General features: G+C 41.6%; 1 protein-coding gene across 1 annotated transcript; it reads left to right on the top strand.

The window, feature by feature from the left end:
- Positions 1–5: 5 nt before the first annotated feature.
- Positions 6–10322, top strand: LOC114632989 (vomeronasal type-2 receptor 26-like; the record flags this gene model as incomplete). Its single annotated transcript, XM_028781591.1, has 4 exons — positions 6–533; positions 2636–2845; positions 6982–7105; positions 9343–10322. Coding segments are annotated over 4 exons (1842 nt in total), but the record flags the coding sequence as incomplete, so codon positions are not given.
- Positions 10323–13985: the final 3663 nt, after the last annotated feature.

The raw sequence follows: 13985 nt of genomic DNA, 5'->3' as shown, positions 1-13985 counted from the left end.
AAGAGACTATCCAAAAAATGCAGAAATGTACAGCCAAAGTTGTTCTGGTTTTTCTAAGTAACTCAAATTTCCAGCTAATCCTATATGGTTTACTGGCTGTTCCTTTCTCAGGCCATGTGTGGGTCATCAACGACACTCTGCACATGGCACTCACTCTGACCATTCCAGGTTTTTCCCAGGTGTTGCAAGGCACATTTGGCCTTCTGCATCAGAGCAGCAGGGCAATTGGCTTCCCTGAGTTCCTTGCTCACCTGCGCCCCAGCCAGACCCCAGAAGACATGTTTATAAAGAAGTTCTGGGAGTTCACCTTTGATTGTACATGGCCCTACCAGAAGAGCACAGTGACAGAGGGTGTCCAGTTCTGCTCAGGGAATGAGAGTCTGAAAAACAAGCTACATCCTTTCCCAGAAGTGAGCAGTATTGATGTTGCTTACACAGCTGTGTACAGCATCGCTCATGCCTTGCACAATATGCTAGCCTGTGAGTACCAGGATGGGAAAGGTACAGACTCCCAGGACTTTCATCCCTGGCAGGTAAGAGGGACATGTGTGGAGTGGATGGGTCAGGATGGCTGGAGAACAGGCACAATGGTTTTCACTAAGCTATGGAAGTGTTACAGATTTGGTATGCTTCAGTAAGGAAGTCCCATCTTTGCAAATGAGAGACATCATAGAAGTTGCATTGAAGGTGTCCATACTGTCTGTGTGATCTCAGATGAATCCGGTCCTTGTGGAGATGCTTCTGTACAAGTACAAGATGCCTTGAACAATTTCATTTTCAGATAATAATAAAGTTTTTACTGTCCCAAATTTGAGATTTGAGCTTAGATATACAGTGGATAAGTTTTAGTACAGGCATGCTGAAAGTCAAAATTTGAAGAGATATCAAATTATATATATATAGTTGTATGTGGGCATGTGTGTAGGCAAGCAGGTCCATGTGGAGGGTATGCATATGTGTGTGCCTACTTATGGGAAGGTCTGAGGATTATGTGAGTAATTACTCTTCAATTACTCTTCTTTACTCTTCTTCCTTATCCTTTGGGGCATGGTCTTTCACTCAAGACCAGACCTTGTTGATATGGCTAGTCCTGCTAATCTGCCTGTTCTAGGCATCATCTGTCTTCACCCTCTGAAGCTGTTGTTACAGAATGACTGCCACATGCACTTGACATTTAGGAGGGTTCTGGGTGTTTGAAGTTCTATCCTGTAGCTTGTGTGGCAAGGACTTTAATGACTAAGTTAACTCCTGTTCTCTTACCTCATTGTCTATTTATGCTATTATTTTATAATTTTATACACTTTATATACATTTTGGTCATTTTCTCCTTGTATGTATGTGTGTATGTATGTATGTATGTATGTATGTATGTATGTATCTATCTATCTATCTATCTATCTATCTATCTATCTATCTATCATCCCAAATATTCAAGATAACCCTTGGAAGACATGTTGCTCACTGATAGATAAACTGAGGGTGGTGGCTAAGGAGCGATTATATGTTTTTCATAACCTTCAGTGAGATTATCTGAGTCTATACTGTGTGCTTGGTGAATACAGTTTTGATCCAGAAGAACAGTGATAGTTGTTGGCTTTTTGGCTGAGATGAACAGATTAAAAATTACAGGAGGCCAGGCTTGATGATCCATGCCTGTCATCTTAGTACACAGGAGATTGAGGCGAGAGAATCAAGTTCCAGGCCAACCTGGACTACACAGCAAGATCCTATCACAAAATCCCATATATGAGTGTGTGATAACTCTGTGTGTGTGTGTGTGTGTGTGTGTGTGTGTGTGTGTGTAATCTAGGATAAATATGTAAAGTAAATGAAGGAGTGAAAAGCAAGAGAAGGGCAGAGTAAGGCCTGAGGAGTTCTGTCTGTCAGGAAATACCTGAGGTCTGAACCAAGGATAAGAAATGTCATGGGAAGAAGTGATAGGATTACAGATGGTAGGGACAGCATGTGCCAACATGCTAGAATGGAGACAAATAAGATGAACCACATGTGTGGGACTGAAGGAGTGGGACAGACTTGTCAGAGTGATTGGGAGGCCTAGCTGGGCTGGGGTCAGTCTGTGGAAGCCTTGCTAGTGTTTGGAGTCTGAAGAGTCTGATGGGAAGTTTGAGACAGTAGGGCACAGCCAAATGAGACCCTGGGTTCAGCACCACATTGTGATGTTTTGGGTTTAATTTTAAGGTTGGTCAGATGGCTCAGTGAGTAAAGGCACTTGGCCTCAAGCATAATAATTCCTTTCTCCCACAGTACAGCAGAAGACAACATTCTCAAGAATTAATGCCTAAAATCTCCAATGTGTGTCATGTATGAGATTCGTTCTCTCTCTCTCTCTCTCTCTCTCTCTCTCTCACACACACACACACACACACACACACACACACACACACACATACTTTGTAATATGTTTAAATATGAAATGGATTATAATCATTATTATTAATTTAGTAAAACTAGAACATTTTTTGTGAGTCGCTGAAAATATCACTTGTCCTTGAGCTGTCATATGCCTAATGGGAACACTTTTTGGTTGAACTGGCTCTTTGTTATTGCTGAAGCTATTTGCTTTAGCCCTTGGACAGACCCTGTCCAATGTTCAATATGTCCCTTCTTTCCCCAGCTGCTTCATGCTCTCAGAAAGGTGCACTTCAAGACTCCTGATGGAAATAAGATTATGTTTGATGCCAATGGAGATTTGGTGACACAATTTAATATCTTCCAAGGGCAGAAGACCCCTGCAGGTGTATTCCGCTTGGTCCATGTAGGCATGATAGACCCTCAAGCCTCTTCAGGGAACAAAATGATGGTGCAGTTGAAGGAGGATCTGCAAGTGAGTTCCATGAATGCAGAGATAACTGTTGTCCTAGTGTTTCAAAGTCTCAGGGAAATTCCAAGTCCAGGGTTCCTCATGTCTTCTTGTACATGAAGTCGATGTTGGTCTGGATTAGGCCAGTGCATTTGAACAGATTATCCTCTTTCCACTGAATGATACTGATTGATCAGCAAAAAAATATATATCAGAGCTGGGGTTGGAGAGATGTCTCAGTGGTTTGTTATACAAAGTCCAGACCTTGGATCTCCAGTAAACTTATAAATGCTAACTGGGTGATGTGGCCTTCCTGTAATTTCATTGCTGGAAAGTGGAGACAAGGAGATGGCCCAAACCAGCTAACTAGTAGGAATCCCCATAACAGCTATCTCTGGGTTTAACTTTGAGCTTCAATGTGCATAGTGGAAAAATCAATGGAGAATGATTAACATTAACTAGGTTAATGGAGAACATTAATTTAGGGCCTCTATTGCCCTATGTACATATATTTACATAATCCCATGTAGCTGCCAAAAACACATACACATATTTATACCATACACATGTGACAATGAGAAAAAAGGAAATACTAGATTCCCAAAATAGAATCAGTATCTGCATCTGCTTTTTTCTTTTCTTTTCTTTTTTTTGAGAGTATTATCATTGTCTGTGTTCAGGGTCTGCTCTGTAAACAAGAAGATATTGTCTCACTAAGCCAACACCTTTCCATGGGCCACCTAGGAAGTAGACTCAGTAGATACTCTCAGGTTACTTGCTGTGATAAATTTAACCATCCATGACAAACACCTGAGAAACAGTGTAAAGTGGGGAAAGGCTTTTATTGACTCATGGTGTGAGAGGTCCAAGGCCAGATGGATCCATTGCTTTGGGTGTGTGTGGCTGAGGCAATAAGTCTTGGCAGCAGGCATGTGTGGTCAAAGAGGTTTCCAATTCATGGAGCCCAGTGAGTATGAGGTGGCACTGTAGATACATTAAATAGATTAACACATTACATCTTACCAATGCACAGCCCCTGAGTCACACTTCCTCCAGTTAGGTCCTATGTCCTATTTTCTCCTTCTACGAGAAGCTCTCCTAATTAATGTTGCAGTCTACCATGACTGGATAGCTCCTCTGAGCTTGGCACAAAATGGAGGACTTTCTTTACTAGCAGGGCTTCCCCTTCTCTGATGTTGTCTTGGTGAGCCTGATTTTCAACATCCTCTACCTGGGGAAGGTTGAGTAGTCCTTGGCACACCTACAAACTTCCTTCTTTCCCTGATAAAAAACCACGTAGCAAGTACTTGGGATTCCTGGAATGCCTCTCAATACAAATGTGCCATCCATAGAACTTTAAACTCTAGGCAATAGTTTTCATTTATCCTGAAACTCCTCCCTACTCTCCAAAGTCTATATATATCGATTGTTCATCCTGAATAAAGTCCCCACAAGAAAAATATGTGCATGAACTAAGATTGTCTAAGAGAGCTGTTTCATTGAAGACAGTTGGAAATAGGCCTTTGTCTATAAGAGCTGTAATACTAAGATCCTCAGAGATTCCACACCCCCATACAGCTGAAACAAGATCCTGCAGACCTACCTGGAGTGGAAACTTAAGGGTTTTTTGAAAGTCAGTTGTGTTAAAATATGTTTTGTTGGGAAAAAGGTATAAAAGAATGTTTCCTGAACTGGACACAGGTTAAAGACTAAGACAGACTTAGGAAGGAATGTTTAGCTAAGATAGACACAAGAGAAAAGATGTTTTGATAAAACAAACACATGAAAGAACACATGATAAAGGATTCTTGGCTAATGACACACATATATTGTTCCACATTACATTGTATAGTTGAGCTCCATATATCGAGACTCCATAGAGAAAAATGCACCAAAAAACTTCTGGTGGTGTGCTGCAGTTTCTTCTTGCTTCTTTGGACTTGAGCTGATTGACAGGACAGAATGATATCAATTGACACAAATACACATGCTAAGACAAAATATGTGCTAAGACAAGACCAATGGAAGACATGTGATATTCAGAGGGTGTATAAAAAACTCGATAGACAGTGATGGAAGCTGAGCTAGGCTTACATATAAAGCTGGCTATACAGTGTTTGTTGGTCTTGAGTCTTCGCTGATCTTCACTGCATTGAGAGAGACATAGCTGAGAACTTCTCTTGACATTCCTCTGGGTCCCTACTACTGACACATGCTGAGGCTGAGACCTGGCTAACTGTGCTAGATAGTGTCACCCCTGCTGATTTGTGTTTTCTATCCTGACTCTACTAATCTAGACTACTGATATATCCATAAAATGTTTATGAATGGATTGAGCATGACTACTGACTCCTATAAACTAAACTGCTGATTTCCAAACAATACAGATGAAAGTTACAAAAAAAAACCCATTTCTAAATAGTTCCACTTCCTCCATATCTTTTCTTTTCCACTACCTTTGGTGGGTCATGGACTAAAAGGGTAAAAAATTTGAAAACCATCATTAAACATAAAATTTAAAAAATTAAGGTTACACCCGCCCATTCCAGACTCTGCCTCATCTGTCTAGCCTGATGTGTGGTGGTGTTTAGACCCCATGAGATGGGGAACCTGAGGATGTGAAACCACAGCTGGACCCCAAAATACATACAATGCTCGGTCTACAAAATAATTCATGAAATTAGGAGTCCACTGAGGAACTGATTCATCCATTGATTAGGTCAGATGCATCAAGATCCATTATTCTTCAAAAAACACATTATCTGGTAACCAATGGTCAACACAGAAGACTTTGGGAAACATTTGCGGTTCAGACATTAACATTTATTAACAAAATGAACAGCTGTTTTGAGACAGGCATGTGTCTGTGTGTATTCTGGTGCCTAGAAATGCCTCAGCTCCCTGTCCTCTGCCAGTTGACAAAGAGTCCTGTCCTCTGTAACTCTGTATACTTTGTCTTGGTGACATCTCCTGTCAATAGTGGGCTTAAGGTTTCCACATGAGAATGAGGTTCCCATTCTTGGATTTGTCAAGCATAAAGGACACGTTAAGTGTTCAGAGGATTGTTTTGAAGTACCTTTATTGGGGTTGATCTGGTTGGGATTTCTGCTGCCTTCTGTTGTGGCAGATCCCTCAGCATCCCACCCTTCCATCTTGATAATCCTTGCATGGAGGTAGAGCTGTGCTAAGAGAAACTGAGTCAGACCTTGCAAGTCCCATGAAAGTGGGAGGACCACTGGGTGTACTCTGAAAGTGTATGTGTGTGTGTTTGGTTGATAGAATCAGTGTCTACAATTTTTCTCTTTTAGAAGCATGAGGTCACTTTATTATTAGACTTTACATGAAAAACACAGGGCAGTCAAACTGTAAATCTTAACATCTTCACAGAGAGGGAGATGGGGAAGAGGACGAAAGACAGCCATGTCTTCTGAGTTAGGCATGGAGGCCTGCAAGCAGCCTCAAAGCTTCAGGGAGCATCAGAGAGAGAAGGCCAAGAGCAAGAAGGGAAGCAGGGCCAAGATATGGGCTGTTTCCAAAAGAAAGAAAAAAGAATAAAGAAGAAAACATGAAAATGATGGTTTTCTGAGTAACTGAGACAAGCAGCCTGAGTTGACAGAAGGGCATGGCAGTGCTTCTGAATGTCTGACTATATTATAATTGTTTTCATTGTTTATTATGCATGTGTGGGTACTTTGCCTGTATGCATATTTGTGTATTATGTGTGCACTTGGTGCCTGCAGAAGCCAGAGGAGTGAATTGGATCCTCTGGAACTGGCATTATACTGTGAGATGCTCTGTGGGTGCTGGGAATTGAACACTGCTTCTTTGGAAGAGCAGCCAGTACTCCTGACAGCTGAGTCATCTTTACAGCCCTTGACCTTTAATTGTTAACATATGAGCCACAGAGAGATCAGAAGCCAACCCCTTACACTGTTTCCTATAGTTTTGAAGCCATTAGCTAAAGAAACTGTATGTAGCCCATCCTCTATTATGTACAATTAGTACCTCTAGTGTTTGGCATCACTTGGGACAGCAATGTTTTCTGAAAGGCCTCTCATCTAGTGGGCTGAGAGGAAACTGTTGTGTTCTGCTTCTCAGGCTGAGGTCAAGCATCTGTCTCCCTGGAGAGTCACTGGTGACACTATGCTCCTTGTTATTAGGTGCCCACCTCTATCTGCAGTGAAAACTGCCTTCCAGGGTTCAGCCAAGTGCCCCGACTGGGAGCCCCCCACTGCTGTTTTGATTGCAGTCCATGCCCTGAGGGACAATTTGCAGACCAGCGAGGTAAGGACCTGGGATCTGAGTGAGCTACAGGGCACTGTGAACCTCCTGTATTTCTCCAATGTCTTAGTAACTGATCTACTGCTGTGAAGAGACACTGTGACCAAGACAGCTTCTAAAAGACTCATATGGAAATGGGGCTTGCTTAGAGATTCACAGGCTGAGTCCATGGCTATAATGGTAGGACATGTGGCAGAAGGCAGTCAGGCATGTTGCTATACCAGTATCTGAGAGCTTAAGTTCTGATCCAGAGGCAGCATGCAGTTGTTAATGTGGAGTGTGGACCTAGTGTGGGATTTTGAACTTTCAAAGGCCATATATCATGACACACCTCCTCTAACAAGGCTATAGCTGCTCCCAATCAATCTCTAACTGCCCAGCATGTAGGAACCAGACATTCAAATATATGAGCCTATAGGTGCCATTCTCATCCATACCACCTCACCCATCTACTGAGGTGTGCCATTCTCTGCTTTCCTGTGGACTTTGGTGGGAACACCATTGAGAATGCTTCCTTTATAATTGTTTCTTGGTAAGTACTTTATTGAGACAAACAAGTGAATGATCCATAATTACACAGCCTAATGGATTGCCCATTGACAAACACTGTAAAACTAAGTGCTTTTCTAGTCCAGCCCTTGCTTTGAGTAATGATTCAAAGACACATGCATTAAAGGCTTCAGCCACTATAGCTGGGTAGATTCTGAGCTATTCTAACCTGAGAATGCTGGCTTTGCCCACTTCCCAGCCCCATGTTCCATTACCTGCCACCTTGGCCTTGCCATGGCAATTTCTTTTTCATGTGTGTCTTGATGGAAAATGTTGGGGATGGTTTTGGGCACTGTGTCCTCAGGTGCTGATTGCTGTACCCAGAGATCTGGTCGTAGTCTAGACACTGACATTGTCAATCATCTCCTTCTCAATGATGTGTAAAATTTCTATTCCATCACCTCTGATTCAGCCTATAGCTGGGCTGAAGAGAATAGGCTGGAACTTCAGATATCCATCAGGCATTGCCAAACAATTCCATAGTATGAGAGGAAGAAGAAGAGACTGACCAGGAGGATTCTCAATGGGCTGGGACGGAGGAAGCCATAGAGAATTGGAATAGATGAATGTCTGCTTTTTACCTCATCTTTAGTTGACTTACTGTGAAATACCGTTCCATTTTGAGATACTGATGGACAAGACTTTAACAAATAAATATTTTGGGTACTACTCTGTCTAAAACACTTGTTAATATGACCTTTTTCTATTGCAAAAAATACCAATTGCTAAAAAGGTCACATAATTGAAGTGGATTGTGGCTGGTCAGTGTAGTCAACTCAGTGATTTCTAGGCTCAGTAGAGATTCTGTTTCAACACCAAAGGTAAAGAGGGTCTGGAGAGATGGCTTCTCAGTTAGGATCACCCGTGTGGTGGCTCACATCCATGTGTAACTCCAGTTTCAGGGGATCTGATGCCATCTTCTGACTGTTGTATATACCACACATTCACATCATGAAAAAAAATATATATGCAAAACACTCAACAAGTAAAATAAGTAAGTAATTCTTAAAAAGAGTAAGTTGTTGAGACTAAGGAAATGGATTTTGAACACTCACTGTCAGTTTTGACAACCTGAGATCTGCTCCTGAAACCCACATGGTGGAAGGAGATGACCAAAGTCCTGACCTCTAAGTGCACCCCATGGCATGTTTGAATTCACACACATCGTATACATACCAAAAATGTATAACTGTATATAAATATGAATACATTTTGTTAGAAAGATAAGGTGTGGGAAATGATTGAGAAACAATATCTGGTGATAATTTCTGATCTCCATATGCATGTGCACCCAACATACATACATGTATGCACAAACATAGCTACACATAAACTCACAGAAATTAGGTACTGTTGTGCAGTGTTATAATCACGCACTTAAGAGAGTGAAGAAGGAGGCTGAGGAATTCTAGGTAATCTAATACTCAGCTACTTCAAGGCCAGCCTGAGTTACAGGAGAAACTGATTCAAGATACAAACAAAACCCTCACATAAAACAGATATAGATGGTGCATTTTTCTTTGTGCCTTTACCTCTATTATTATCTATTGCAGCCCTGGTCACCAAGAATAATTCTTAAATATATTACTTGATGGAGAGGCTGCAAGAGAAGTTAATGCTTGGGATACCTTCCTCAGAGCTAGTGTAGTTCCTATAGTGTTACAGAAATGGTGTCATTCTGTCTCCCACAGACATGAAGAGATGTCTTCTGTGTCCCAAGGAGCAGTACTCAAGCCATACCAGAGACCATTGCCTGCCCAGGACAGAGATCTTCCTGGCCTTTGAGGAGCCATTGGGATTCATACTGGCTTTGGTGGCACTCTTGCTGGCTGGTCTGGCTGTCCTGGTTCTTGGAGTGTTGCTGAAGCATCGGGATACACCTGTGGTCAAGGCCAACAACAGAACTCTCAGCTACTTCCTCCTGATCTCTCTTTGCCTGTGTGCCCTGTGTGCCTTGCTCTTCCTTGGGAGACCCACTGTCACCACCTGCCTCCTCCGTCAGACCACCTTTGTTGTGGTGTTCACAGTGGCTGTCTCCTCTGTTCTGGCCAAGACTCTTACAGTAGTCCTGGCTTTCAGAGTCACCAGGCCACAGAGCAGGATCCAGGTGTTCCTGAGCCCTGGTGCTTCAACCTCGGTGGTCCTCATTGCTTCCTTGATACAGGTTGTTCTTTGTGGGGTATGGTTGGCCACCTCCCCACCATTCCCAGACAGGGATATGATCTCAGAGCCCCAGCACATTGTCATACAGTGTCAGGAGGGTTCTGGTGCCACCTTCTTCTGTGTGCTGGGCTACTTGGGTTTCCTGGCAGGGGGTACCTTCTCTGTGGCTTTTCTGGCCAGGCGCCTTCCAGATGTCTTCAATGAGACCAAGTTCCTCACCTTCAGCATGCTGCTCTTCTGCAGTGTCTGGATAGCCTTCCTGCCCCTGTACCATAGTGCTCGAGGGAAGTCCACTGTGGCTGTAGAGATCTTCTCCATCCTGGCTTCCACTGCTGGACTTCTGGGTGGCATCTTCATCCCTAAGTGCTACATCATCTTGCTGAAACCCAAGAAGAACACCCCTGCCTGGCTAAGGCAAGGCCACCAGGCACAGCACAATAGGCAGCAGTGTGTGATGCTCCAGAGAAGTTGTACATCCTCAGGGGAGTCACCAGGACCAAGTGCATGATTTTGCCTCACAGTTTTTTTGTGGATCAAAAGTTATTTTAAAAGGCAGATCAAGATTCAAGTGAGATACTTAGGACAAAACACAAATTACTTTTGCGTTTAGAGTGGACATATAGATGGTTACTGACTATTCTCTCCATGTGTATTGCTAAAAGTTCTTACCATTAAAGTTTGTAAAGGAAAGCTTGGAAGATGTCTCAATGGGTAAAAATTCTTGCCCTTATGCATGACAACTTGAATGTGATACCCAGACCCACATGGTAGAAGGAGCGAAGTGGCATCACTTATTTGTTCTCTGACCTCTGGTTGGTAATCAAAGCATACCCCTCACATGCGGACCTGGAAAATATCAATGCTAAGGTGCTAAATGTGTCATGAGGTGATGATGATGATGTCATGGGTTGTTGACCATGTGTGAAACTGACAGGCAGATTGTTTTTCTGCTTTTGCTGTGGTTTCTTTGTGCTTCTAAATTTTCTGTTTTTTTTAATAGTTAATTTATTTACTTTATGTTCTGCACCCCCACATCTTTCATCACCTCTCCTCACCCTCTCTCCTCCTTTTCACCTCTGAGAATGGTGAGGTCCCTCTGGGGAACCAACCTACCCGGGAGTAGTCACTGCAGGAGTATGTACATCCTCTCCCACTAAGTCCAAACAAGAAAGCCCAGTTAGAGGCAGAGGATCCACAGACAAGCAGCAGAGTCAGGGTATGCCAGCACTTCAGTTGTGTGGCCAACATGAAGGTCAAGATGCACATCTGCTAGACGTTTCGGTTTTGGGGGACACCTGTGTTTTGCCCTTGCATGCTCTTTGGTTTGTTGTTTAGTCTCTTGGAGTTCCCAAGTGTCCAACTCTTTTGGTTGTCATATGGAATCCCTGTCCCTTTGTGTTCCTCAGTTCTTCCTCCATCTCTTCCACAAAACTTCCTGAGATTTGTGTAATGTTTGGCTGTGGGTCTCTGCATCTGTTTTTGTCAGGTGCTGGGTGGAGCCTCTCAGAGGATAGTTATGTTAAGATCCTGTCTGCACGCATAACAGACTATCATTCATAGTGTCAAGGATTGGTTCTTGGGGTCTGCCTTTATGTGTTACTTGGTCTTTTTCTCTTGCAGCTTTTTTAAAAAAAAGATTTATTTATTTATTTATTTATTTATTTATTTATTTATTTATTTTATATGAGTATATCACCATTGTTCTCTTCAGATACACCAGAAGAGGGAGGGCATCAGACCCCATTACAGATGGTTGTGAGCCACCATGTGGTTGCTGGGAATTGAACTCGGGACCTCTGGAAGAGCAGTTGGTGCTCTTAACCACTGAGCCATCTCTCCAGTCCTCTTTTGTAGCTTTTAATATTCTTTCTTTGTTCTGTACATTTAGTGTTCTTATTATTTTGTGGCAGGAGGATTTTCTTTTCTGGTTAAGTCTATTTGGCTTTATGTAAGCTTTTTGTAAATTTATAGGCATCTCTCTAAGTTAGAGGATTTTAAAAAATGATTTTATTGAAGATATTTTCTGGACCTTTGAGCTGGGAATCTTCCCTTCTTTTATTCCAGTTGTTCTTAGGTTTGGTCTTTTCATAGTGTCCCAGATATCCTGGATGTTTTGTGTCAGGAAGTTTTTAGATTTAACATTTTTATTGACTGATGCATCAGTTTCTTCTATTGTGTCTTCAGTGCTTGTGATTATGTCTTCATTTCTTGTATTTTGTTGGTGATGACTGTAGTTCCTGTTCTCTTTCCTAGGTTTTCCTTCTCCAGGATTCCCTCAGTTTGTTTTCTTTATTGCTTCTATTTTCATTTCCAAGTATTGTATGGTTTTATTTCATTCTTTCACCAGTTTAATTGTATTTCTGGTATTTCTTTAAGGAGTATATTCGTTTCCTCTTTAATGGCCTCTATCATCTTCATAAGATTGGATTTAAGGCCATTTTCCTGTGTTTCATCTGTGTTAGAATATCCAGGGCTTGGTGATATAGGATAGCTGAGCTCTAAAGCTGCCATATTGCTCTGGCTGTTGTAGATTGTGTTCTTCTGTTGGCCTCTAGTCATGTGGATTTGGGATTATTATAGGTTTAGTTGATGATTTCTGAGTTAGTCTTTGTTGGATAGGTATTTTTGGTATTTTTTGGATGTTTTTCCCTTTGGTTTCTGTTTCCTCTTTGTCTTTTTGCCTGAGTGGCCTGGGATTCTGGTGACCAGCCTTCAGGTCCAGTAGGGTATCTCTGCTGGAGTTTTTGTGGCCTGTATGGCCTTTGAGGTTTTGGGTACTAATGTTGCCTCACAGTCTCTAGTATCATGGTGGCCTAGGATCTCTGGTGCCTTCCTGGACTGCTGGAAAGCAGGGGGAGTTGTGGGCCATAAAATAGAGTTCAGGGAATGGGGTGTAGTTTATGGTATTTGGGTGTGCTTTAAGAGAAGTTGGCAGGTATAGGACTTGTGGTAGGGCCTTAACTGGTGTTCCTGGTGCTGGAGGGCCTCCAGGAAAGTTAATTTGAATAAAGATTGTTGATCTTACTGGTTTTCTCAAAGAAACAACTCTTTGTTTTATTGGTTCTTTTTATTTGTTTGTTTGTTTCAATGTTACTGATTTCTGCCTCGAGTTTGATTGTGTCTTGCCCCTACTCCTTTTGAGTGTTATTTCTTCTTTTTGTTCTAGAGCTGTTAAGTCACTAGTGTGATATCTCTCCATTTTTTTAAAATGTAGGCACTCAGTGCTATTATGAATCAGCCTTTTAGAACCACTTTCATTTTGTCCCATATGTTTAGGTTTATTTGTGTATTTATTTTCATTGAATTATAGAAAGCTTTTAATTTCTTTCTTGACCCATTTTTCATTCATTAGAGAGTCGTTCAGTTTTCATGAGTTTGTAGGCTTTCTGTTGTTTCTGTTGTTGCTGACATCCAGCTTTAATCTGTGGTAGTCAGATAGATGCAGGGTGTTATTTCAATTTTCTTGTGTCTGTTGAGACTTGCTTTGCATCTGATTTTGTGGCTAGTTTTGTAGAACATTCTATGAGATGCTGAGAAGAAGCTATACTCTTTTGTCTCTGTGTGAAATATTCTGTAAATATCTGTTAAGTTTATTTGGCTTATAACATCAGTTATCTTGAGTATTTCTCTGTTTAGTTTTTGTTGGGATGGCCTGTTTGTTGGCACAGGTAGGTTTATTGAAGTCTCCCACTATCAGTGTGTGAGAGTCAATATGTGATTTAAGCTGTAGTAGTGTCTATGAACCTGAGTCCCTTGTGTTTGTGGCATAGATGTTAAGAATTACTATGTTCTTTTGGTGGATTTTCCTTTGATGAATATATAAGGAATGTCCTTCCATATCTTGATTAAGTTTGGTTTGAAGTCTATTTTGTCAGATATTAAAATGGCTATATCAGGTTGCTTCTTAGGTCCATTTGCTTGGAATATCTTTTCCATACGTTTACTTTGAGGTAGTATCTATTCTTAATGCTAAGGTGTATTTCTTGCAGCAGAAGCATGGATCTTGTTTTTTTCATTAGTTCTGTTCATCTGTGTCATTGTATTGGAGAACTGATAAGACTGACATTGAGAAATATCAAAGAGAAATGTTTATTGATTTCTGTTATTTTGTTGTTGCTGGTGCTGTTGTTGTTGTGATGGTGTGTGTTTGTGTTTCTCTTCTTTTGATTTG

The sequence above is a fragment of the Grammomys surdaster genome, unplaced genomic scaffold, assembly GCF_004785775.1.
Source record: "Grammomys surdaster isolate TR1022 unplaced genomic scaffold, NIH_TR_1.0 480, whole genome shotgun sequence".
NCBI lineage: Eukaryota > Metazoa > Chordata > Mammalia > Rodentia > Muridae > Grammomys > Grammomys surdaster.
The sequence above is the reverse complement of the archived record's forward strand: the minus strand, read 5'-3'. Positions and strand labels throughout refer to the sequence as shown.